Source organism: Balaenoptera physalus, assembly GCF_965194825.1.
Source record: "Balaenoptera physalus genome assembly, chromosome: 17".
NCBI lineage: Eukaryota > Metazoa > Chordata > Mammalia > Artiodactyla > Balaenopteridae > Balaenoptera > Balaenoptera physalus.
The window spans coordinates 84,494,068-84,520,740 of NC_138895.1; the positions used below are offsets into that span (position 1 = coordinate 84,494,068).

General features: G+C 51.8%; 1 protein-coding gene across 1 annotated transcript; it reads left to right on the forward strand.

Moving 5' to 3' along the window:
• Window positions 1-8,807: 8,807 nt before the first annotated feature.
• Window positions 8,808-24,013, forward strand: LY6L (lymphocyte antigen 6 family member L; the record flags this gene model as incomplete). The annotated part of the gene is made up of 6 exons (XM_082433887.1): window positions 8,808-8,832; window positions 9,171-9,283; window positions 12,329-12,419; window positions 12,555-12,715; window positions 13,241-13,393; window positions 13,476-24,013. The coding sequence occupies 6 exons, from the start codon at window positions 8,808-8,810 to the stop codon at window positions 13,758-13,760; spliced, it is 828 nt and encodes a 275-aa protein (XP_082290013.1). The 3' UTR covers window positions 13,761-24,013.
• Between the last annotated feature and the right edge of the window lie 2,660 nt (window positions 24,014-26,673).

A 26,673-nucleotide genomic window follows, 5' to 3' on the forward strand; every position in this document is an offset into this window, starting at 1 on the left:
TCCTGGCCAATACAGAGAATATTTATTTGATTTGTTTCATAAAGTCCTATTCTCTGTCAAAACTCTCAGTTTTTAAAGTCTATTATTGAACACACTTGTCATACTTGTTATTTTAAAGTCCTTTTCTGCTAACTCCATTGTCTGGATCATCCTTTGGTCTGTGTCTACGGCTTTTCTCCCCTATTGCTATTGGTCACCTTGGGGCCTTGTATAAATAAGAGCCAGAGGCCACGCATACCTCTGTAGTAGCGGGTCCCTCGTTTCCTCATTCACCAGGTCAACTCCATCACAAGTTGAGCTGGGTTGGGCTGGACCGCAGCAGCTTTAGGAAACTCATACCCCCTCCTGTCCCTCTCCTCCTAGGCTTCCGGTGGAGACTCGGGCAGGCCTGTCTCCTGGTCCTGGAAAGCGTGGCAGATGCCCTTCACGTCTGTGCGCCCTGCTTTTAAGCCTCCCACTCCCAACTCCTGCGGCCGCTTTAGACTCTGGCAAGTCTCTTCAGAGCAAGATCAGATGTGTGCTTGGAGCAGGCCTCTTTCCTCGGGTAGGAACTTGGCTCCTGAGAGCCGTGGGACTGCCGCGGACGTCACTCTTCCCTATACACGCCCCGCCCTGGGTACCACCGCCTGCATCCGGGACTCAGCGCGCATTCCGGTTTGGTTTCTCCGGTTTGGTTTCTCGTAGGTTTCGCTTTCCCGGAGCTGGGCGTGCTCGCCCCTCCTCCCTGGTTTGTGGATACAGTCCCGCTGGTGGTTGGCAAATCCCCAGGAAGGAAAGACAGGGCAGGCTGGCAGCGTCGACTCAGCTCGGGGGACTTCCCCACCTCTGGAAGCCAGTCCGGTTGGTCCTTGTCCCTCTCAGCTCCCCAACTCGTTTACTTACGACACCTGCAACCTGCCTGTTTTTTTCTTCTTGGTCCAGTGGGAGCATGTGACCGCCAGTCTACTTCATCCTCGCAAATCCCGGACGCCCTCTGATGGCTACTGAATTTTATATGCTTACTTTGCATCCTGATTCATTACTGATTGCTTTCCAAATTTGTTACTTTTATTCCTTATTCTCTAGGATTTCCAGGTATACTGCCGTATCATCTACAAATGGACCTGGTTTTACTTCTTTTTCCATTCTAAAGCCTCTAATTGTTTAATGTTTTCTAACTCTATCAGTGAATACTTCTGACTGAATTTCAAATAGTGATGGGAATGCTTTTCTTATAATGGGTATTTTTCTTCTAATGTAAGATGATAACTTTTTTTAAAAAATAAATGTTACATTTTATTTTGTTTATTTATTTATTTTTGGCTGTGTTGGGTCTTAGTTGCGGCATGTGGGATCTTAGTTCCCTGACCAGGGATGGAACCCAAGTCCCCTGCATTGAAAGGCAGATTCTTAACAACTGGACCACCAGGGAAGTCCTGTAAGATGACAACTTTAAGAGATTATATTTCTCTTGAATATTTTTAATTAAGAAAGGATAGTTAGTCTATTCAAAGGTACTTCAAAGTCTATAGATTTACTCCTATGACATTTATTTTCATATCTATTAATAGGATGAATTACATTAACAAATTCCCTGATATTTAACTATCACTGAATCCTAGGAATATATCCTACTTTGTCATACTGTATTATTTTCTTAATGTGCTGTTGTATTATGTTTGTTAATATTTCTTTAAGATTTTTGCACTGATATATCTAAGAGATGTTGGTCTGTAATTTTCTTTTTACAATTTTTATTAGGTTGGTTATCAATATTATACTGGCTTCGTTAAAAGAATTTGGAAGTCTTCTCTTTTATGTTCTCAAACAATCTATGTGTCATTAGGAAAATCTGGTCTTTGAAGATTTTGTAGAATTTTTTGTGTGAAATCATCTGATCCTGGTTGTTTGTGCTGGGTTAGTTTCTTATTATGTTTCTTTATTTTCTACTGAAATTGATCTCTTTAAGCTTTCTCTCTCAACTGGGATAAATTTTGCTTAAGTGTATTTTCCTAGGTAGTTATCCCCTTCATCTGAGGTCCTGTATTTGTAGAAGGGTATATGAAATAGTCTGTTAGCATTTAAAAATTTTTTCTCTCTTTCAATAATTACTTCACTCTTAGTATTTATTATTTGTATATTTGTACTGTCCCTCTTTTATTGATTAGGTTAGTTAGTTCCTCATCTAGTTCTTTTAATTTTTCAGAAAACCAAGCTTTAGCTTTATTAATCACATCTGGGTTTGTTCTCTGCACCATTTACTTCTGCTTCTAGCCTTATGATTTTCTTCTCCATGCTTTCTTCTGTTCGCTTTGGTTCCCCCCCTCCAGTTTTTTTGAATTGGGAATTTGATTCGTGTATTGTCATTTCTTTTCCTTTTTTACTAAAATCGAAGTTTAGGGCTTTAAAAACTTTTTTCTGTAGCATTGATGCTTGGTTATACTCTTGACTATATATAAAATCCTTGGTTCAAACTTTATTTTCTTTATTTTTTAATATTTATTTATTTATTTGACTGCGCCGGGTCTTAGTTGTGGCACGTAGGATCTTTTAGTTGCGGCACGCAGGATCTTTAGTTGCGACAAGAGGGCTCTAGTTCCCTGACCAGGGATTGAACCCGGGCCCCCTGCATTGGGGGCCCACTGGACCACTTAACCACTGGACCACCAGGGAAGTCCCCAAACTTGAGGGTGATTTTTTTTTTTTTTATCATTTCTGCTTCACTGCGTCTTGAGGAGTCTGATACCAACCTATTTTTTTCCCTTACATATATGTTGTGGGTTGTAGGCACTAAGGGGCGCTTCTGTATCTTTTACATTTTTTAATATTATTTTTATTTTATTTATTTATTTTTGGCTGCGTTGGGTCTTCATTGCTGCGTGCGGGCTTTCTCTAGTCACGGCGAGTGGGGGCTACACTTTGTTGCGGTGTGCGGGCTTCTCATTACGGTGGCTTCTCTTGTTGCGGAGCACAGACTCTAGGCACACAGACTTCAGTAGTCGTGGCACGTGGGCTTCAGTAGTTGTGGCACGTGGGCTCAGTAGTTGTGGCTTGCGGGCTCTAGAGCGCAGGCTCAGTAGTTGTGGCGCACGGGCTTAGTTGCTCTGCGGCGTGTGAGATCTTCCCTGACCAGGGCTCAAACCCATGTCCCCTGCATTGGCAGGCAGATTCTCAATCCCTGTGCCAGCAGAGAAGCCCTGTGTCGTTTGCATTTTCTACTAGCATAGTCTTAGCGCTCACCATTCTAGGTCGTTTTTCCAGGAACAGGTGAGCCCTTTTAGTTCAGATTTAGGTTGCTTTGTCCTCTTGTTTGCCTGCCTTCCTGCTTCAGTGCCTCTGCTACAGCTTCTGACTTAGCGATCTCAAATGCCTGCTCCCTTGGAACTTTGTGAGACTTTATTTCTAAGCTGGTCTTTACGTTTTCCTCCATTTGTTTCCTCACTTTCATCGTTTTTCATCTCATGTCTTCTTTTTATTGCCTACTGTTGTTTTGAGGTTCTGAACTTCTGATGCAAGGTGTTCCTTCATATTTTCAAATGTTTTGACTCAGGCATGAGAGATTTATTCTGCTTCCTGGTTCGTTTTCTGAGACATTTTTCAAGAGAAAAGTTTTATTCTCGTTTTAATTCTCCCTGCAGTGTCTTCCCACAGATGGGTGCGCAGTAGGACGCGGCCTCCTGGCGCGAGGCCGCCCTCTTCCGGCTGCGCGATGAAGTGCAGCTGTTCCTGCGTCCGTGGTCTGGTGGTGGGAGGGGTGGGTGCCTGCCAACATCAGGAGTCTCTCTGGTTGCTGCAGCACTTAATTTCCCCTTCTTCCTTACTTCTTTCCATTTGCCGCCAAGCCTGCAGGGGTTTCGCCCCTCCTACTGGTCTGCTTCCCAAGAAAGGATGCATCTCCCATTGCCCCTGCATCCCTGCATCTTCTCAAGCCCATCACCTGTAGCCAGGCCGCTGGCCAGCAGCTCTCAGTCTGGCTCCCAGCATCCCCACGAGGGGAGCTGGACCTTCTCTTTCTGAGGATGCTTTTGTCCAGCCCATCACTCTCAGACCCTTGATTCCTTTCTCCCGTTTCCGTCCGCTCTCTCCAGCGATAGCCACGCTGCACAGCAGGTGCCCCAGGTCCAAAGATGGCTCTGCCAGAAGTTTGTGTTCGTTTTTCTACATGAAAGTAAATGACATCTGTGGTCTCTCCATCTCCTATGCATGCTGAGGTCATGAGGAGCATGGGGTCTTGTTCCCTTGCTCTGTTGATCTGAATTCCTTTTCTTGCTAGAAAGAGTAAATAGAGTTGGATGTAGGCAGCTGAAATGATCCTAGGGCCAGAATTCAGTGGGGTTTTTAAAACTTAAGATTCCAAATTTATTATTGCAAATATATAGAAATACAATTGGTTTTTATCTTATAACCAATGACCCTTCTAAATTCATGGGTTAATTCCAATATTTTCTCTGTACATTATGTTCTAAACTCAAAATCACATGATGTCCAAATGATAAGAAGTTGATTTCTCATCTTTTTAAAAAATCTTTATTTATTTATATTTTCGGCTGCATCGGGGCTTAGTTGCATGGGATCTTTGCTGTGGCACGCAGGATCTTTTCGTTGGGGCACACAGGCTTCTCTCTAGTTGTGGCTCGCGTGCTCTGTAGTTGCACACGCGGGCTTAGTTGCCCTGCGGCATGTGGGATCTTAGTTCCCAGACCAGAAATCGAATCCACGTACCCTGCATTGGAAGGTGGATTCTTAACCACTGGACCACCAGGGAAGTCCCTGATTTCTCATCTAAAATGATGATCCCCTTGTTTCTCTATCCAGGACAGAGTGAGTAGAAGGGGTGATAACAAGGGGGGAAGTGTTCAAGAGTTCACCATAAAGATGATGCAAGTTAGAGCCGGTTTTATAGTGACCTTTATCAGATTAGAAAGATCCCTTCTATTCTTAGTTTGCTGAGAGAGTTGTAATCACAAATTGTGTTGAATTTAACAAATAATTCTCTGTATATATTGGATTATATAGTATGTTTTCCTTTTTGTGGGCCATTGGTGATTTTCCAATATTATGTTTAAGATATGTTTTCATTAATTTTCATGGGATATTGCCCTGGAATGTTCACTTTTTGTAATACCTTATCCATTTTTGTTAAAAAATCAAGACTATGCTAGCTTCTTAAAATTAACTAGGAAGTGTTCATTTCTTTCTTTCCTCTGAAAGAAGCTTGGAAGATTGATATTATCTTTTCTTTGAATGTTTGGAAGAATTAACCAGTGAGAGCATCTAAATCTAGAATTTTCATTTGCAGAAAGTTTCTTTTAAATCAGCTTTTTTTTTTTTAAAATAAATTTATTTATTTATTTATTTATTTTTGGCTGTGTTGGGTCCTTGTTTCTGTGCGAGGGCTTTCTCCAGTTGCGGCGAGCGGGGGCCACTCCTCATCGCGGTGCGCGGGCCTCTCACTATCACGGCCTCTCTTGTTGCGGAGCACAGGCTCCAGATGCGCAGGCTCAGTAGTTGTGACTCACGGGCCCAGTTGCTCCGCGGCATGTGGGATCCTCCCAGACCAGGGCTCGAACTCGTGTCCCTTGCATCGGCAGGCAGACTGTCAACCACTGCGCCACCAGGGAAGCCCTAAATCAGCTTTTTGAGGTATTATTTGTAAAAAGTAAAATTTATGAATATTAAGTATAGTTTCATGAGTTTTGAAAAACTGTTTTGGCTGTTTTAACTGCTTTGCATTTTCATATAAGTTTTTGAGTGACCTTATTAACCTCTTCACAAATGCCAGCTGGTGGGTTGATTGAGATTACATGGAATATATAGGTCAGTTTGGGGAGACTATAAATAATATTGTCTTCCAATCCATGAACATGCTATATCTCTCCATACATTTAAGTCTTCTTTAATTCCTTTGGCACATTTTTTTAAATTAATTATTTATTTATTTAATGTTGGCTGTGCTGGGTCTTAGTTGCGGCACATGGGATCTTCATTGAGGCATGCGGGATCTTTCGTTATGGCGGTCGGTCTCTGTTGTGGCGCTCGGGCTTCTCTCTAGTTGCGGCATGTGGGTTTTCTCTCTCTAGTTGTGGCGTTCAGGCTCAGTAGTTGTGGTGCACGGGCTTAGTTGCTCCATGACATGTGGGATCTTCCCAGACCAGGGATCGAACCCGTGTCCCCTGCATTGGAAGGCGGATTCTTTACCACTGGACCACCAGGGAAGTCCCAGTATGTCACATTTTTGATGATACTCTAAATGACATTGATTTTTCATTTTTTTGTAATTTAATTTAAAATTTTTTAATTGAGATAAGGTAGATTCACATAGAGCTTTAGGAAGTCATGGAGAGATCTGTGTATACTCTACCCAGTGTGTACTAATAGTTACCGTTTGCAAATGGATTGGAAGACTCGGTACTTTGGGGGTTTATTATTCTCCCCAAACTGATCATATATTCCATGTAATCCCAACCAAGCTTCCCTAGAGCCCTCAGAGAGAACACGGCCCTGTCTGCTGTTTAGTATCGGACCTCTAGCGTCCAGAACGGTGAAATCATAAACTTCTTTTGTTTTAAGTCATCCAAATTTGTGGAACTTTGTTACAGCAGGCCTAGGAAACATATACCTCTGTTGGTGTAAAGTATGTCCCTTTGTCTGCGGTCATGTCATACAAGGCTCCACGGAGTAAATCACTCTGCGAGTTCTCAGATAATGCTGCTGATCGAGGCACTTGGGGCAAAAACACCAAACCCATTCCTGATCTCTGTAACAATCCCAGCAGGGTGAAAAATCACACCCTGCAGTGTAGAAATGGCACAAAAAGGTCAGCTCCCCCCAGAAGGCTGGTTGGTCTCAGGAGGGATGGAGCCGGACGGAGGGCTCCGTCCCTCCTGCTGAGATGTGGCGGCTTCAGCGTCAGCAGCGGCCAGACCTGGCTCGGCAGGGCATCCGTGCTCCCAGACCCATGCGCAGCCCCCGTCACTGCTCCACTCATGAGCCCACCGGCACAGCTGGCCCCCGGACGGCACGGCTCCACAACCAGGCCGGGATGTGGTCATCATCGCGTCAGCCTGCAGTACCAGGGAACCTGTGACGGGGCTGTAGAGGTGGCAGCTGCAGGGAGCTAAACCCCTGGGGCAAATCAACAGGCAGCAAGCAGAGACCTGCCAGCCAGTTTTCAGACCTGGAACCCTGGGCCCCCAGAAGAAAGCAACTGCCACACACACATTACAGGTGGTGAGCCCGCCCTTCCTGAAAGGTGCCCACAGCTTTAACTCGGGACTGTACCCTAGGCACGGGGACCCCCCGGACGTTTCGGGATGTGAGCGGACGGCCGCGCCCAGAGGCCGGAGCATCGTGCCCGACGTCCCCCATTAGAGCAGCAGAGCGGGCGCTCCAGGAGCTCCAGGAGCTGTGGAGGAGTCAGAAGAGGTGATTAAACAAGAGCCACCATGGAGGCACCGGAGCAGCTGCCCATCACTTCCTGTGACAGTGTGACAGCAGCCAAAGCAGAAGGAAACGCCAGCACAACACGTTCCACTTCCTCCCTGATCTCACTGCTGAGGCTCCTGCATTTTTCCGACCCAGAGGTGGGGAGAGAGCGGGGTTTGGGACGGAGGGCAAGGCGTGGGAGAGTGCTGAGGGCTGAGCAGGGGGACGCATCCGGAGGGCCCCTGGGCTGGCCTGCAGGTGGGCCAAGAGCACAGCCAGAGGGCGTGAATCCTTGCTGGCAGCGCCCTGAGTCGGGTGTGGGGGACACTTCTCCCACGAGGCTGGCAGGGAGCCCACGCCACAGCTGCACCCCAATTTTTCAGGATCTGAGTGAGAATCACAGGCTCCTGTCTGGATCCGAACGGGTGGGACTCTGAGGGGTGGGGCCCAGAGCCAGGTAAGGGGTCTGAGGCAGTGGTGGACCGAGGCCACCATCAAGGTCACTCCCAGCACGATGGATGACGGGGCCTGGAGGGTGGGAACTGGGGGGTCTCAGCTGGTTCCAAGCCAGGGAGGAAGGCCTCCAAGCACAGTTGCACTCAGTCGCCCTGTGGCGAGAGGTGACACAGGACCCGGGGGCTCCTCGCGCCCCAGGATGGGGCCACGCTGTGCAGCCTGGGCTGCAAACCCAGTGCTGTTATCAGGCAACTGAGCTCGGGAACCCCGAGGGCGTGTAGGGCCCGGATGGTGTGGCCTGGGTCAGTGAGACACACAGGGCCACCCCTGGGGAGCCTGTCAATGCAGCCGGGACCCAGCAGACCCACTGGACCGGGCAAGACGCCCCTCAGGATCGGCCTCCGCCAGCTCTGGAGCCTGTCCGGCGTGGCTGGCAGTGGCAGCGCCTAGCGGGCCAGCTTTGTCCTGCTGCTTCCGCACTTCCGGACGGCAGGCTGTCCACGCACAGGCCCGGGCAGGGGTGGGGCCTGGATTTCCAGGGGCCGTCCTTGGGGGCAGGGGATCAGGAGGTGACAGGCAGTGCACCTGCTTGCTCCGGGATGGAGGGCAGAGTCCAGTGGGCAAGTGGGCAGTCTCGTGGGTAACAAAAACGTTCATCAAGAGCAGAACTGATTTTATCCGAAGGCCCCGTCCTCACAGGGGGCCAGTCTGAGGCTGGCCAGCGGCCCAATCACAGGCCAGGAGTCAGGAAGGCTTGCTTCCCTCCCCAGGACACCCCCATCCCCAGAATGACCCTAACTGCAGCCGTTGTGTCAGCGCCATGACAGTGGGGATTCACAGGGACGGAAGGGACCCACCCACCGCCAGGCTCGGGTAAATGTCTGGGTCATGGTGGCCTGGTCTTGGTGCTGGGGATTTCAGGCACAGGCCTGTGGTCACCGAGGGGCATGGGCTCCCCTCGCCCCCAGTCGTGTCTGTTTCTGGAAGCCCAGAGGATCATCAGGGCCCCCTGCCTATCCCCAGCCCACAGCTCCTTGTGAAAACAGCGGGCTTTGTCTGCTGGGGGAGCTGGGGTGACTAGTGACCAAGGTAATTTATGATCCGACAGAGGATTCGAGAACAGCCCCTGTCCCCACCCCTCCTGCCGCCACAGGCTGACCCCAGGCCCCGCCCTGTCTGCCTCTGAGTCTCCTCCCGCCTCTCCTCCCAGCCTCTCCCAGCACCCAGGACCGAATGAGATCAGAAAGGAGGCCAGGAGGGCATCTGGACATTTAGCGACCACTGCCCACTGTGCCCTCTGACACCCCTAGTCCAGTGCCAGAGAAACAGGGTCACCTTTGAGGATGACCTATTCCTGCCCACAGGGGCTGACATCGGGGAGACCCACCGTGGCCGGGACCGCGTGCCTTCGGCCCCGCTCCAGGTGGGGCTTCTCTCCTACAGAGTCCGCCCGCCGCCCGCCCCACGCCCACTCGGGCTGCTTCATCACGCCCACATCCAACAGCACCATGCGATTTGGGGTTTTCGAATTTTTCACAGATTCACATTCAACTCCATTACGGCATGAAATGGCACATGAATAAACGCACAACGTAAGCCCAGATCCTCCCCCCGGGCATCTCCAGTTCCACCCCTTCTGTGCCCACCTCCAAGCCGGGCCCATGCCGGGGCAGAGGCTGGACAGCAGGGAGGGCTGGAGTGGCACCCAATAAAGGGAGGCTCTGGGTGCACCAGCACCAAGGCGGAGGCTGCACCTGGCCAGGCATGGTCCCTAGGACGTGCCAGGCAAGAGGGGCCGGGGGACAGTCCTGCTGGTTGGACCACTGGGTGAACTGGAGGGGAAATGACCCCAAGCAGCTGCACACCCTCCTTCATAACCAGCACTTCCTTCCCCTGTGGCAACGGGAAGCTGGGCCTGCAGGGCGTGCCGAGGCCCCCAGAGGCCCGGTGGCTGCGAGTGGAGGCGACAGGCAGCAGTCACCCGGGGGCCAGAGGCAGCTCGTCCAATCGCCCTTTGCCTACTAGTTGCCCCTTTTATCCTTCGGCCTGCTTTCCTCCTGCGAGACCCCTGGGGGCAGGGTCACCCACTGCAAGTCCAGATCCAGGGCCCACACCCTGCCTGCCCCTCAGGGGAGCTCAAACGGGCGTGATCAAGGAAATAAAGGCAGGAAGGGAAAAAAAAGAAAGAACCTGGGGAAAGATGCTGGCAGGACATGGCGTGAAAAACTGTGAAGCCACCTGACACGCAGGTGCGGGCACCTGGGCATGGGCGCTGCCTTTAGGGGGCAGCCTTGGGAGGCAGGGGTCCCTGGGGGTCAGAAAAGAGGGCAGCCTTTCCTGCCCACACCTGGACTCACGCAGGGCCCTTAGACCTGCCCGGTCTCCAGGTGAGGTTGTGGCTGGGGTGATGGTGCCTCCAGAGGGGACGGGGGTCCCACTCCGGACCACCGCCCCTGCCCTCAGTGGACTCTGTGCTGCTTCATCTGTGCCGTGTTGTTTGGTGACAAAGATTCTTTGCTTGACCAAACTTTAGTCAGGCTCCCAAACCTTCTCCTGGGCCCACCTGGGCACTTCCTTGTAAAATCCACATTTAACAAGAACCTTCTCCAACTCAGTATCCGATGGGGTTCCGTCCCCTCCCACCCCCCAGGTGAGGACTGAGCACTGGTCCTGCCTTCAGGGAGATTCTGGCAGGTTTGTTTAGCCAGAATCCCCCTACCCCTGAGGTCTCCTCTTAGGGTTTTTCCATCCATTGACCACACCGGCTCCTTGGCTGTAAATCCCCACTGCCTCTGCTGTATTTGGAGTTGCCCCCAATCTCTCCCTGCACGACCCCGTCACAGTGGTCCCTGCGCCAGTCTCAAGAACCCCGCTAAGATTATTCAGTCTTACTGAGCTTTAACAAGTATCATGGAATTTTCTTTCTTTATCACTGGTTCTGGTGAGGACAGGTTCCTGGGAACCCCGGGGCCGATGGAGAGTGGTTCAGTTCACTAGGTGCTGAAAAACAAGAATAAAGGACAGGACAAAGGGAAGAACTTGCAGGGGACTGCGAAGGTGACCTGGGTGGGAAGCAGGTGGGGTCTGGTCTGCACCGTGATGGGAAGCGCTGTCCTCCACACTCTGTGTCCAGGTCTCCGCCAGGCAGGGGGAGATTTTGGAAAAGAAGCTTGATGGGGCCCAAGCGCAACTAAACTACCTGACAGACCCAGTGGGCCCATCACAGGGACAGCCAAGGGGCCCAAGAGACTCAGGTGCGGGAGAAGGATGCCCTGGCCGGAGCTGAGGAGGCTGCTGCCTCGCCTGGCGCCTGGCGAGAGGGAAGGAGCTGAGGGGCGTCTGGCTGAAGGTCCTGCCTGCCGCTCGGGCTGACTCAGGCTCCAGCCCCGTGGAGCACTGACGAGGGGGGACAGAGCTGGGGGACCCGTGGAAACAGCATCTCTGCAGCCTTGTTCCGGGAGCTCCTGACGCTCTCCTCCCTTCTCCTGGGGTCCCAGACCCCGCCTCACACAGGGAGTCACGAGAAAGAAAGAAAAGATTCAGGCCTGTTATCTGACCCCTTCTTGCTGCTCTCCGGACTGCCTGTCCTGCCCCTCCTTCTCCCTCCTTCCCCTCCCCTTCTCCTCCTCCTCCTCTCCTTTCTCTCCCTCCCCCTTCTCCCCCTCCTCCTCCCCCTCCTCCTCCTCCCCCTCCTCCTCCCCCTCCTCCTCCCCTCCCCCCCTCCTCCCCTTTCTCCCCTTTCCCCTCCCTCCCCCACTTGCCCTTGACACTTAATTTCCCTGTTTCCTGCTCTGGGCCTGGCTCTTGATGCTTTCCCTCTGGACGGCCCTGCACTTCATCTCTGATTGCCCAACCAGCCTCCTGTTCTCCAGCCCCAATGATCCCTCCTCCCCCTTGAAGCCCTCCATCTCTCTCCTCCACCTCCAACACCAGACCACTTGCCACCACACCTGCGGGGAGTTTCAGCTCTCCTGAGCCTCCGAGGCAGGGACTCAGTGTGGTCCTGTGTCCCCAGGGTGTGAACCGGGCCCTGTTCCGCAGGGGTTTGTTACAGGACGAGAGGGATGCATCAGAGCTGGCGCGGGGTGGAGGCTGGCGGAGGGGATGAACCCACAGGGGAGACGCGCTCCCTACCCGCCTTCTCTGCTCCAGCAGGAAGCGGCCATCCTCACGGACCCCAGGAGACCCTCCCACGAGCCCGAGCTGTGAGCAGGGGCTGACAGGCCTCCACAGCCGGCCCCTCCTTCAGCTGCCTCTCCTCGAAGGGCCCCGCGCCCTGAAGCAGGGGAGGGAAGGTTCAGGAGGAGGCGTCCGGCTGGGAGAGGGGTGCCGCGAGAACCAGGACCTGAGTGGCCTCGAATGAGGAGGGTCCAGGGCGGAGAGACCGAGGGGATGGGCGGGGGCGACGGGGAAGGTCCGGACAAAGCCTCCTTCTCTGCTCCTCCGCCCCCCTCCCGCCCCCCTGCAGGCTGAGCCGTCTGGCGTCATGGGGGAGCCGGTTCTAGTCCTGTGGGCTCTGCTGGCGTCTTTGGGCTGTGCTGGCGGAGCCACAGAGCCAGGTAAGGGCAGCCCTCTGGGCTGCGGGGGCTGCGGGAGCTCCGGGGCGCGGCGGGCGCATCTCTCGGCAGCGGAAGGCCTTTGCGCCCCGGGCAGGTGCGCAGCGCACTCCACCGCCGCCTGGTGCTGCCCCGCAGGTGAGAACCTGAGCTGTTACCAGTGCTTCAAAGCCACGAGCCGGGAGTTTTGCGCGCCCGCCGCGTGCGCCCCCACCGACCGGGTCTGCGTCTCCCACGCGGTGATCATCACCCTGAGTGAGTACCTGGCCAGCGCGGAAGGGGCCTATGTCGGGGACTCTGCGGGGAGCTGAGGAAGGCTCCCTTCAGGGCCCCCTCGCCGGCGCCGACCTTTGCCTGATCCCCGTCCTGAGCACGCGGAAGAAGGAGGCAGCTGCTCAAGGTTGAGCCCTGGGGGCTTCCGGAGGAGGCTGGCCGTCTCTTTCCTTCTTTTCGGTTACCCTAAACCAAGTGCCACTGAGCAGCGTGTGATATGATGTAATGCAATGCATACAATTGTCATATAATAAATATAATAAGGTTCAGTGTAGTGAGATACCACACACACAATAGATACAGCAGAACAAACACAGCACAGCACAGCACGACACAAGGAAGGTGGACGCCACCCAAGAATATCTCTTCTTCTGTAGCTTGGGTTGTTTTGAGTATCCTGCTTCCCTCCGGAGCTTCGTTCAGAGGTCTCTGCGCGTCTCTAAGTGAAGGAGGGAGGGGGTGGACGGGAGCCCAGGCCGGGTGCAGCAGGTCCTCTGGTCACCATCGCTTTTCTCTCTGCTCTGCTTCCCCCGTCTCCCTGGGACTCCCAGGCCCCTGGCTACCCGGCTGTCCAGGCCACGTGTGGTTTCAGGGAAGAGCCCCGACCAGGGCCAGCAGTCCTGGACCCTGTCTTTGCTGTGACCTTGAGGGTGACCCTGGGCAGCTGTGCTCCCACTGCTGTGCAGGGCCTGGCCTGTGAAAGGGTCAGGAGAAGGTATCTGGTAGACGTTTCAGGACCAACATTCTCTGACCCTGAGGTTTGGTTCCGGCCTTCCCTGCCCACAGGAAAGCACCCTTCCCAAGGCCCTTCCTCTTCCTGAACGCTGTCTCCTCTTTTCTGCAGGATTACGGGTGGGGATTTTGCTCAGCAAGCGCTGCGCTCCGAGGTGTCCCAACGCCAACATGAAGTCTGAATGGTCGTCGGGCCCCGGGATGCTGGGCAAGATCGTCAGGCAGTGCTGTTCCAGATCTCTCTGCAACAGGGCGCCCGCCCCGCAGGAGGGTCCCTGGGCCCTTCCAAGGGGGTTCCTGCTCCAGGTGGGCCTTGGCCTCCTCTGGGTCCTGCTGTGAGCACCTTCCCCTCGGCCCCAAAGCCCACGCTGTCCTCCCACCTCTCTCCTGCCCCCATCGCTCTCAAGACCGTGGGTGGGACGTTCACCCCTGAGATGGTAGGAGGCGCCATCACCTCGCCCTGGGCCGGCCGCCTCTCCGGTCCCCAGCAGGGGCCCTTCGCTCACACAGCCTGGGATTGTTAGCCCCACTCCGTGGGGGTCAGGGATGGGGGCATGTAATGGGCATTTCTCAGTTTGGGGTAACAGCCCCTGCCCTGAACAGAAGCTCCAGGCCCCTGTGTTGGGCAAGAAGAGCCCGGCAAGGCCAGAGGGTAGCTCAGCCCTGGCTCTGGCTCTGACTGGCTCTGTGGTCTCGGCCCCTCCACGTCCGCTGTTCTGGCCACCTCTGTCCCTGGCCCAGGCAGAGTCCTGCAGTGGGACCACGACCTTCACTCCTTCCAGAGACAATAAAGTCGTTGCTTGACCACACCCCCTCTTGCTTCCTCCTCGTCTCTACCCACTGGGCCCAGATTACAGCCCTCTGGCCTGCTCTCCGCCGACTCTGTGGTTGTGCGCTGTCCATGGTTGGAATGGTGGACAAAACTGTCCAGCTGGGCTACAGCCAACCAAGCTGGGGACAGGACCAGCACTGGGCAAGCAGGAGTCACAGGCTCAGGGTCGGGTCCTCGGGAGGGCCAGCTGGCCAATGGTGGGGTGGAGGGTCGGAGTCTGGGGCACAGGACAGGGGTCAGTGGTGCCTGCCTAGGAGAGTGGGGTGGAGAGATGCTGGGAGGGGACGGCTGGGCGGCGGGGTGGATGGGACCCATGTTTGGTGCACAGCGGGGCTGGATAGAGTAGGGGCTGATGGAAGGCCTGGAGGTGCCCAGGATGGCCGCATGCCTGGCTTGGGGGAGGGTCACCCAGGAGAGGGGCACAGGGGAGGAGCAGGTTGGGACAAGTGGAACTGATGACAAGCTCATAGACACATCCAGGGGAACATCCAGGGAGACATCCTGGAGGACGGGGAGATAGAAGACAGCGGCCAAGAATCTGTGGGTGGGGGCAGCGTCACCAGGCAGCAGGTCCCCAGAACCCAGAAGAACGCTGGGTCCACACACCTGTTCCCCAGTCCTGGTTCCTCAGGCTTACCCCACCCCGGAGTCTGCACACCTCCCCCCTCCAATGTCTGAACACACCCCTGCCCAGGGTCTGCACCCCCCAGGGTCTGCCCAGCTCTGGTTCCTTACACCTGCCTCCCCCATCGCACACCTGACCCCAATCTCCAACTCCTGGTCATTTCCCCCGTGGACCAAGATGGGCCTGGCTGCACCTCGTGCTCTGGGGCCGTCGTGCATTCCCAGTCCTGGGCTAGGCTCTGCTCTGTGCTGAGGAGAGCGATGGAGTGGCCAGGAGCTCTCTGGATGAGACTCCCAGAATGCCCAGCTTAAAGTGGGACCTCACTCCCCTTCAATGCAGTTGTGAATTTTCATACTGAATTTAAACCCCTAGGCTGGCCAAGCAGGCTGGTCACCATCTACTGCTTCCAACTCCCCACACGAGGTTCCTGGCCCATTGAGGCATCAGGAATCTCTGACTTCCTGAGTCGAGGCCAGTCCACAAGGCCAGTGCAGAGGGGAAACAATCACCAGGTAGGGCCGTGGTCTTCTCTCCAAGCTGCCTTCTCCTAGGAAATATGTGTATGCGATCCGGGTCGGGGCCACCACACCCTGTCTCCCCACGACTGCTGTACTAGCCACTCCCTGCTTCCCTCTCCATGAAGATGACCACCTTTAGAGCTGGGCATCCTGGTCCCACCTCTGGACAGGGGACCCAGGATTGGAGGCCCTTCTGGGAAGCCTCTTGGCTAGAAATCAGAAACTTTGCTGAATGAATGGAGAAATGAGTAAAGAATGAGTGAAGGAAAGATGAAGATGATTGACAACCGAATGAGAAAGGTATTCTTGAGAAGTGAATAGATGCTTCATGAGGGCTGAGCACGTGAGGTGAGAAGAAGATGGAGCCCGCCCTCAGCCGTTCAGCTTCCCCAAGTCCCTCTGACCTAAGACAATGGCGGGTCACATCCTTCCTGGGCACCACAGCCCTCCCCCATTCCCCAGGGCCCTGAGGAACACGAGGCCGCCACGGAGCAACCCAAAGCTGGTCTGAGCCGGCCTCAGGACCGCCAACATGCGGGCACTGCTATAGCCATCATTAGTTTCAGGATTTTTGCCGTGGATTCTTTGGGAACTAGGTTCTTTTTCACAGTCTCTGCTGGGAAGCTCAGATCCGGCTACAACCTGCGCTCCAGCAGGCTTCCAGCTTCGTGCTGACACTCAGATGTACCCAATCCCGTCTCCATCCTGGCCACGCCTTGCCTTTCTTTTCTTCTACCCCACCTCCTTCAAAATTATTCGAGTTTCTGATTCTCCTAGTTTTTACTACCTTAACTCTTTTAACTATAAAATGGATTTGGTGAGTCAACGTGCATGATTTCCGCATCCCTTGACCTCTGTTCACTGGCTCTGCCTGCAGGGTACTCCCTGTGCTCGTCCTGCTGTGGGTCCTGATTCCACGGATGGAGCCTGGGTGTCTCCCCAGACGGCCCACGTGAGGGCGGGGCACTCGGGAGGCACCGCTGGACAGCCCGATGGCAGCGTGTGTTGGGATTGTGAAGACCTAGAAGGGAAAGCCAGCAGTGAGGGCGTACCAGATGCTGCTTCCACTCCCCTTGCCCTAAAAAGGAGACCCAAGTCTGCCACGTCTGTGGTACAGAGTCGTGAGTCAGGTCGTGTGTGAACTCCACACGCAGCAGAGTCCAGAACGGCCTGTGTTCTCCCGCAGGTTCTGTTCCCACCCTCCCCCCCACCCCCGAGGGTACAAGTACCCCCGCCCAAGGTCTGCTCAACCTTGAATGGAGCCATCCGGTACTCTCATTTTGTTCCAAATGTCCAGATTTTTATCATTGAACAATAAATTACCCCATAGACAATGTTCTCTGTCCATAAGCATTTAAATTAAACATCTATAACAAAGCAGATACACTTTTAAATTCCAAATATTTCTAAACTAAATTATTACACTTTGATTAGTTCATCTGTTGAACAAGGAATTATAATAGGAATTTTTTAAATTCCTTGATCTGAACAGTAATAAAATCAGGACAAACATTTATTTTAAAAAGAAAACGGCACTGTGAGGAAAATGGATAGGTTAGATCCTTATGTTACAAAAGAAGAGGGGCTGAAACATCAATAAACCATGTGTTTAAATCTAGAACCTGGAGAAAGAAAAACAAATTAAACCCCCCAAAAAACCAAAAAACAAAATTAAGCCAGAAGTGTGATTTAGTGAAATAGGAAATCAAAATAAAATACAGAAGATCTACAAAGCCAACAGACTAACAAGATGGTGACACTGGCAAGATTGAAAATGGGAATAAAGAGGAAATACAAATAAATGACAAAAATGGATGAAAGGGCCACATAATGCTAATCACCCATTCACGCAAAATTCTAGCAAAGGGACATGTTAACAATGAAAGCAGTCTTACGGGCCACACAAGGAGGTAGCAGGGCATCCCTGGGTTAAGGTAAATGCTCTATGTCTTGACTGTGTTGGTGGTTCTATAAGTGTTTACATTTGTCAAACTCACCGAACTGTCCACTTCAAAGGGGTGCTTTTTATTGTGTGTAAATCACACTTCAGGAAAGTTGACTGAACTATCACAAGAGAGTCATTGCATACCTCTATGGGATAGGTTTGAAAATTTAGATGCAATGAAGTATTTCCTAGTGAAAACTACAGATTACCAAACTCGACCCAAGAAGTAAAATTTCCAAGTTCCTTTTACAAAGCAAGCATAATACTGATAGCTAAACCTGATGATGATACTAAAAAGGAAATTACAGCATTTTTGTGGATCAATGCAACAATCTTAAATAAAATAAAATATTAACAAACCAAATTCAATAGCATATTATACAATAACATGACTGTGTGTATGTATCAGCCCTGAAGCCAGGAACTTAACTGTATGAGGAAGTGCTGGATGCAGTCTTACGATGGTGCTGAACTAAAGGATCAGTACTTTCTAACATTGTATGTGAGACATAAGCAAATGAAAATAAACAAGAGAAAACAATCAGAGGCATGAGAGTTAGGGAAAGTACAATCTCTATTTTTAACTAACTTAATAGTATGTTTCAAAAACCCTAAAAGATCAATGATAAAACTAGCAAAGTCAATAAAATCATTCAATAAGGTAGTAGAATATGAAACTAAAATGAAAATTAATAGCCTTTTCATACATGAGCAATAGCCACCTAGAGGCTATAGTGGAAGAGAAGTTTTTATTTACAATTGGGGAATAGAGAGCTAGTGCTTAGAAATAAATCTGACTGGGCTTCCCTGGTGGCGCAGTGGTTAAGAATCCGCCTGCCAATGCAGGGAACATGGGTTCGAGCTCTGGTCCGGGAAGATCCCACATGCCACGGAGCAACTAAGCCTGTGTGCCACAACTACTGAGCCTGCACTCTAGAGCCCATGAGCCACAACTACTGAGCCCATGTGCCACAACTACTGAAGCCCAGGCGCCTAGAGCCCGTGCTCCACAACAAGACAAGCCACTGCAATGAGAAGCCCGCGCACCGCAACAAAGAGTAGCCCCCACTCTCCACAACTAGAGAAAGCCCGCGCGCAGCAACAAAGACCCAGTGCAGCCAAAAATAAATTAATTAATTTAATTAATTTTAAAAAATAAAATAAGAAAATAAATCTGACTAAAAATATGCAAAGTCTAAAGGAGGAAAATTCAACCAACTTCCAAGAGATGCAACAGTAGCCTCGAACAATTGTAAAGACACTCCTTATTCTTGGACAACTCTAAATATCATTAGAATGGCAGTTCTCTCAGGACTTCCCTGGTGGCCCAGTGGAAGACTCTGCACTCCCAATGCAGGGGGCCTGGGTTTGATCCCTGGTCGGGGCACTAAGATCCCACATGCCGCAACTAAACCCTCACACCATAGCTAGAGAAGCCTGTGTGCTGCAACGAAGACCCAGCACAGCCTAAATAAACAAACAAACAAATAAATAAATGTCAGTTCTCTCTAATTTATAAGATTTTTGATTTAATGTGATTACCATAAAAATAACTGTTTTTTTTTCTTGAAATGGGCAAGTTGAAAGATATGTAAACAAAAACATTCAAGATCAGTTAGGAAAAAATTAAGTTGTGGGAGTAATAAGTACTAGCACAGGTTAAAACATAATTAAAAAAAAAAGTTTAGGGGCTTCCCTGGTGGCAGAGTGGTTAAGAATCCACCTGCCAATGCAGGGGACACAGGTTCGAGCCCTGGTCCGGGAAGATCCCACACGTCGTGGAGCAATTAAGCCTGTGTGCCACAACTACTGAGCCCGCATGCCACAACTACTGAGTCCATGTGCTGCAATTACTGAAGCCCACGTGCCTGGAGCCCATCCCAGGAGGGTGGGACGAATTGGGAGATTAAGTTTGACATAAATACACTACCATGTGTAAAATAGATAGCTAGTGGGAACCTGCTATATAGCACAGGGAGCTCAGCTCTGTGCTCTGTGACGAGCTAGATGGGATGGGGGTGGGTGGGAGGGAGGTCCAAGAGGGAGGGGATATAGATATACATATAGCTGATTCACTTCACTGTACAGCAGAAACTAACAGAACATTGTAAAGCAATTTTACTCCAGTAAAAATAAATAATTAAATAAATAATTGGTTTGTGAACAAATAAATGACTGTTTAGAAAAAGTCAAAATTGCATCTATACACATGCATCCATACATCATACATGAGAATAAACTAAATATTAAACAACCAAAACTATACAAATACCCAAAGAAATCACATGTGAATATCTTTATAACCTGGGTGTGGAAAACGTTTTCCTATGTATAATTCAAAATCCAAATGCAAGAAAAGAAAAGATAGACTAATTTGACTCTATACAAATATAAAGATTTTCCACACACACACTCCCCAGGGGATATATATATAACTCTGTAAACATTGAGGGTGGGGGAACAGGGCTAAAGCAAATATGAGTGATACATGAAAAAAATTAACAAAAATGATATGAAATACCACTTAAACATAAGAAAATACGTTTGCCTTCACTTGTGAAGGAAATTCAAATTAAACAGGGAAGATGGTGCAGCCCCTGCTGTAGAGTGTGCTGTTCAGAGTGTAGGGGGCTACACCGTCAGGGCCAGTCCTGGCTCAGAGTGAGATGGCTAGACGCTGTCCTTTGCCCAGCCACCTCTCCCACAGAATGCAGCTATAAACCCAGAATGAAATACACGGAGAAGCTATATGAGGACTCCAAACAGAAAATAGTAGCAGAAAGATTGGGGAATAAGACAAAACTTTGAAGTGCCACCAAATGTGTGGTAAGTTTCCCCTTTTCATTTCCTCTGGTATTCTCTAGATTTGACTCAAGACAGCCCACATCCTATTTTTTTTTTTTTTTTTTTTTTTTTACCACACTGCACAGCTTGCAGGATCTTAGTTCCCTGACCACAGATTGAACCTGGCCCTGGCAGTGAAAGCACCCGGGTACTAACCACTGGACCACCAGAGAATTCCCAAAACAGCCCACATTCTGAAAGTGAATACCAGAACATGGACAGAAGAGGTCCATTAGAACCCCTCTTGGTCTCACTTAATGAGTGGGAAAAGCAGCAACTTCAGCAGCTCCCAACAGAGCCTGCAGGTACCTAAAGTTCTGAGAGAAGGGAACTGGTCCCTCCAGTCAGAGGATCTGTGATCCCAAGATAATGGGGTAAAACCCATTGACCTTATTCTCTCTACATCTTCCCACCTCATGACCCCAGATGTGGTTATAGGGGTGGGAACTGTGCAGCACTATGGAATAACTAAGCTCCAGCTTTCTGACTAGATGACCGAAAAGAGGAACTGCAAGTTACTAGAAAGTGCCAGAGAGACCGCAGGGATTGAGAAGCTTGGGAAAGAAATCCCATGAAGATGTTTATGAAAACCCAGGCTCATTCTGAGCTGTGCATACATGGAGTTGGCCCTGAAAAACATAAACTATGAGAACTGATCTATGGGACTGACCTCCACCAAGGGATCAGATTGGCCACTGTGTCCAAAACACTGCAAAGCCTTTGAAAACTGAACTGACATAGAAGCCACAACCCACATAAGGTTGATCTTCACTTGAAGCATAAACCCAACCAGGTAGATTGCCTGCTAAAACAAAAAGATTAATATTCTCCATAAGATGGAAATAAGAGTCAGCCTCTCATAACGCAAAATTCAAAATATCCAGGATATAATCCAAAATTACTCTTTGTACAGAAGATCAGGGAACACCTCAGCTAAGAATTATCACACAGAGTCTTTAAAGCACTTATTTTAAAAATGCTCCAAGAACTAAGGGCAAACACTCTTGGGATAAATGGAAAGATACATCTCAGCAAGGAAGTAAAACATATAAAGAATAACAAAATGGGAATTGTAGAACTGAAAAATACAATAACAAAAATAAAATACTTTCCACTGGGCTCAATAGCAGAATGGAGATGAAAAAAGAAAGACCCAACTTGAGGATACATCATAGAATCTGAACAACATAAATAAAAGATTTTTTTTTTTAATGAACGGAGCCTAGGGGAAATACCAAAAAGTCCAATATCTGTGTAATTGCTGCCCTAGAAGGAGAGGACAAAGACTGGAGTGCAGGAAAAATACTTGAAGAAATAATGACTGCTAATTTTCTAGTTTTGAAGAAAGACATAAAACTATAGATTCAAGAAGCCCAGTGAATTCCAAATATGAAGAATCCAAAGAAATACACACTTGGACCTATCATAATGAACTGCTTAATACATTGATGTTGTCACAAGACAGGATTCTCTCTGTAGGAGAAACAAAAAGTACGGGGCGGGGCGGCAGGGAGGAAATAGGAAATACAGTGGTGACTGGAGAGGTACTAGCATGAATATATATCATCTGCGTGAAACATCCTAGTAGGAATAAGCATACATTGGTCCAGATCTTGGTTTTTAAATACAGTAAAAATGACATTTCCTTCTCAATGGACTCTGAACCGTTTTAATGAATAGGTAATCCCAGTGTGTGGATAGGAGAAAGAAAGTAAAATGCAGTAGAATTCCAACTAATCAGTGTAGAGAGACTGATGGAAATACATAATCACCATTTGGCAAAAAGCCACAGTGATCATTGTTTGTGGGGGTCCTCAACCCGGAAAAGGGGGGCCTACAGGGTCCTGACCCAGACGATTGGCAGGGGATGGAGGCTGCAGCCATCAACGCCCCTCCCGAACTTTGAGCTCCTGTCAGGAGTCCACAGTGGGGACACGGCCCTGGGGTGGGGTCTCTGGTGGTCCTTCCCAAAAGGCCTGGCCATGACTATGGGGGTCCTGGGGGGTGTTTTAGGCACCAGAGCGGGCTCTGTGTGTGAGAGAGAGAGTGAATGCGTGTGTCAGAGAGCATGTATGTGACTTGCAGTGTGAGTGTGTGTAACTACAGGGCAAACACCTGGCAGGTGCCACCGTGGCTACAAGGGACCAAAGCCAACATCACCAGTGAGTCAGCACCCCATGCCCTCCTCATGCGATGCGCTGAGAAGGACACAACCACATTTCCAAGATATTGTTGCTAAAATGCTTCAGCTGAATTTAATCGTGAATAAACAAGCCCAAATGAACAGACTTTCTACAAAACACTTGGCCATCACTCTTCAAAAGTGTCAAGGTCCTGAAAGAAATCAAGACGGAGGCCTGTTCCAAATCAAAGGGACCTCAGGAGGCAAGACCAGCAGGTGATGCATGAGGTTGGGTCGACGGTGGGCAGGAGAAGGGAGAGGGGCACCGGGCAGAATCTCATAAGGTCTGTGGACTAGATAACATTTTTGCGTCAGTGTTAACTTTGTCATTTTGATCGTTGTACTATGGTTATGTGTGATGTTAAAATTTGGAAAATCTGTGTAAAGGGTTGTGTAGTACAATTCTATACTTAGTATACTTCTTTAAAAAGTTGCAAAGTTGTTTGCAACTTTTTTATAAATCTGAAATTATTCCCAAATGAAAAGTTTAAGCTATGAGCCTCTTCACAGAATATTAGTCTTTATTGTTCTTTCATATAAGTAGAGAAGGATATAAATTTTGCCCAAACTATCACCCTTCACTGCATCCCAAACATTTTGAGAAGTAGTATTTTCCTCATTCATCAATTCTGGGTCTTCAAAAAAATATTTAAGACATCCTCTTCCAGAAAACCGTGCTAGGGACTTCCCTGGTGGTCCAGTGGTAAAGAATCCACCTTCCAATGCAGGGGACGGGGGTTCATCCCTGGTCAGGGAACTAAGATCCCACATGCCTCGGGGCAACTAAGCCCTCAAGCTCGTGCACCTCAACGAGAGAAGAGAAAATTGGCACGCCACAACGAATCCCACATGGCTCAACGAAGATCCCGGGTGCCGCAGCTAAGACCCGACGCAGCCAATAAATAAATAAATAAACAGATTTAAAAAAAAAATAACTGTGCTAATTTGAAATGTGTTTCTTTTTCATTTCTACATGTGAAAAGATTGTATTTATCTTTTTTGTTATTGACTTCTAACTTAATTGCATCTAAGTCAGAGAATACAGTCCTGAGATATGACATAAAGAGTTTTAAGAAATGATAAAATCTGGACACTTTAAACAAATTCAAAGTACCAGAAGGTCTTGTTCAAGTCTCAGTTCCAACATCTGAGTGCCAGGGGCAGGGGGGTTTAATTACTGCCACAGAGAGAGTGCCTGAGGGAGCCCATTGGGCCATTTGTTTTATGGACCATGAACTGAATATGATGAACTGTCGTTTCTCACCCCATCCCTTGGCCGCCCTCTTTCAGGCGCTCAGGGGTTTCTGGGTCTCCCCCTCAGCCATCTGTGGACCCCTACAAGTCTCTCCCCCATATCCTCCACAGTGTGGAACTCCCTCCCTGCTCCATGGGGTCTGTTACACCAAAAAAGTTGCATCAGAGCTGCCGGCTCAGTCTGAGGCTGGCCCAGGTGGGTGGACCCACAGGTGGGGAGACCAGGTCCCCACCCCCTTCTCCCCCAACACCCAGCTGTGACTCAGCTTCCTCCCCCTCCCTGGGCCTCAGGGGCTGCTGACTTAAGAACCCCAGGAAGCCTCCCCAAGAGCAGGGTTGATTCTGACTTGGAAGGTATAGGAGAGGGGGGTCAGGTGAGGGTCCCGGAATCAGGACCCACATCCGGACAGAGGAGCAGAGAAGCTAGGAGGACGTATGCAAACGGGAATCAAGGGTGTGTGCGGGGTGTGAGACCGAGGGAGAGGGGAGGAGAGCGGAATCGGAGGTGCCCAGGCCAGGTTGGGGGGCGGGCTCTGGATCAGGCTCTTTCTCTGCCTCCCCCGACTCAGGCCTGACCGACCGCACCACCAGAGGGGTCCCCCTGGTCCTGCCGTGGGCCCTGGTGTGCGCAGATAGGGGTGAGGCCAACAGTGGCAGAAGGGAAGGCCTGGTGGGTTCTTCAGTGAGGGGAGGGCTGCGTGGGGCGTTTGCTCGTGTGTGTGTGTGTCTGTGTGTCTGTGTGTGTGTGTGTGTCTGTGTGTCTCTGTGTGTGTGTGTGTGTGCACGTGCACGCGCACGATCCCCCGGGGCCTGCAGGGAGCTGGGGGTGATGACGTCAGCCTGCAGGTGTGAGTGTCTGACCTGGGTCCCAGGAGGCCCTTGTCTCGGGGTGGGGGGGCGGGGGTTGTCACTTGGGGCTCTGCGAGCCCACGGTCGCCAAGGGTCTTCAGCGGGCGGTGCTGTGGCTGTCCCCGGGTGCGCCCTGAGCGAACTCTGCTCTGTCCCCACCTCCCCCCAGACCCCGGCCTGCGCTGCTACCACTGCTTGCAGGTCAACACCACCTCTCGCTGCATAAAAGCTGCCTGCACGCCGATCGTGCACGTGTTTTGTCACTCCTACGAGGTGGTCTTCCAGATGGGTGAGTCCAAGGCCGAGCTCAGCTGCCCGGCCCGGCGGTCCCTGGGCTGCTCCCTCCAAGGGGACTCCGCACCGTGAGCTGGGTCGGGCGTCTCCCCCTCCGTGGACCCGATGTTTGGCTGCTTCCCTCCATGTAAAGCTCACGGGGACATCCCAGGACGAAGGAGGGAGTGACCTGAGTGACCTCAGGAGGGGGTGCTCTGGAGGGGGCATCAGGTCAGGGGGCCAGGAGGCCTTCAGAGCCACACAGAGCCCTCTCCATTTTTACTGGGCTCAGGGGGCTGTCACTGCACTACCCTCCCCGCCCCCCTGTCCCCTCCTCCCTGCAGCTCCCCCTCGGGGTCCCCTCCCTGCCTCTGCTCTGAAGGAAGTGACCCTGGGGAGCACGTGCCCCTTGGAGAGGCTGGTCCCGGCCTACGTTCTTCCCCTCCCCCTCACCTGTCCTTCCATCTCTGCTCTCCTGGGGGGTGGGTTAGGGGGTGACAAGGACCCCTCAGGGTGAGCCCAGGAGGAGGGGGCAGGCTGCCGGGAGCTGCTGGGCCTTCAGGCCCCGGCTTCCTGCTCCCACCTGCCCAGCCTTCCTGGGAGACGGACCCTCAGGCCTCCGCAGGGGTTCTAAGCTGTGCTCCAGCTGGAAAGCCTCCTTCTGAGGTTGGGTCTCTCCTACCACACCCAGTGACCCTTTCTCCTACTTGGGGGCTGTTTGGTGATTTTCTTTCCCTTTGTGGGTTGTCAGAAGGGAGCCCTGCAGACAGGCCCGGGCAGACACGCGTCTAAACGTCTCCATCGCGTACAGGTGAGGACTGGGCCGAGCCGGGGTCCAGGTGCCCGCAGGGGCGGGGAAGTGCCCTGCTCCCCTAAGCTCTGCACACGCCCGCTCCCACAGCACGTGCGGGAATGGGGCTGCAGGGCTGCCCCGACGGCTCAGGCCCGGGGCCCCCGGAATCTGTGCGCAGTCAGGGAGGCCCGGCTGGGGGCAGCTGCTGTCCTCGCTCTCAGGCTCAGGAGAGAGGAGGCTGATCACCAACAGCTGCCCGGGCTCCGGCGCCATCAACAGCCCTCCTGAGCCAGAGCCGACGCCGCGGAAAACGTGAGCCACGGCGAGGCCGTGTGTGGCCCTCGCAGCCTGGGTGACACGACTGCCAGAGCCAGCTCCTGGGCCCCGCCAAGTGGGCTCCCGCTCAGCCCGGGGCTCGGCCTCCGCCAGGCCCTGCTGTGAGGACCCTCCCTTCCTGCCCTGCCCCCGTCTCCGGGGCCCCTCGATGATGGTCCCCACCCCGACCCCTCCCTCTCTGTGGACGGGGTGACAGGGCCGACCCTCTGAGATGAGGGTCCCCGATGGGGGAAGGGCAGACTCACTGCCGCCCTAGCCTGGCGAGTCTGAGAACCGGCCCAGGCGCATCTGTCCTCCTGGCCCCGGCATTCCGCCGTCCACTCTAAGAGGGCCTCTCCCCGGCAAGCGCCAACCCTGTCCCTTCTGTGCCAGTGACATGGGTGGGGACAGTTGTCCCCCACACGGACCCTGCGGTTCACGTCCCCCAGGGAAGCCTGGCTGGCAATGGGAACATGGATCGATAAAGCAAAAACAAGCAAGGAACTGAGTGATGAGTGGAGGTCGGGTGGAGATGGGCGAGGCTGAAGCACACTGAATAAGTTAATGAGGAAGGAGGCCTTGAGTGGTGGGGAGACAAGGCGTGAGTGACAAAGCTGTGGGAGAGCCCTCAGGGAAGATGTGACAACAGCGAAGGGGGGCCTCTCACTTAGCTGGCGCCCTCTGAGCCAAGCCCCTCATCCCTCCCCCCAACCCCTAACCACACCCCACCCCAAGTCTCCCTGACCTCAGAGCACCCAGGTCACGGGGCCAATCGTGGGCCCTAGGTGCTCTCCCAACGAGGCGACTTGAGCCGACGTGGCC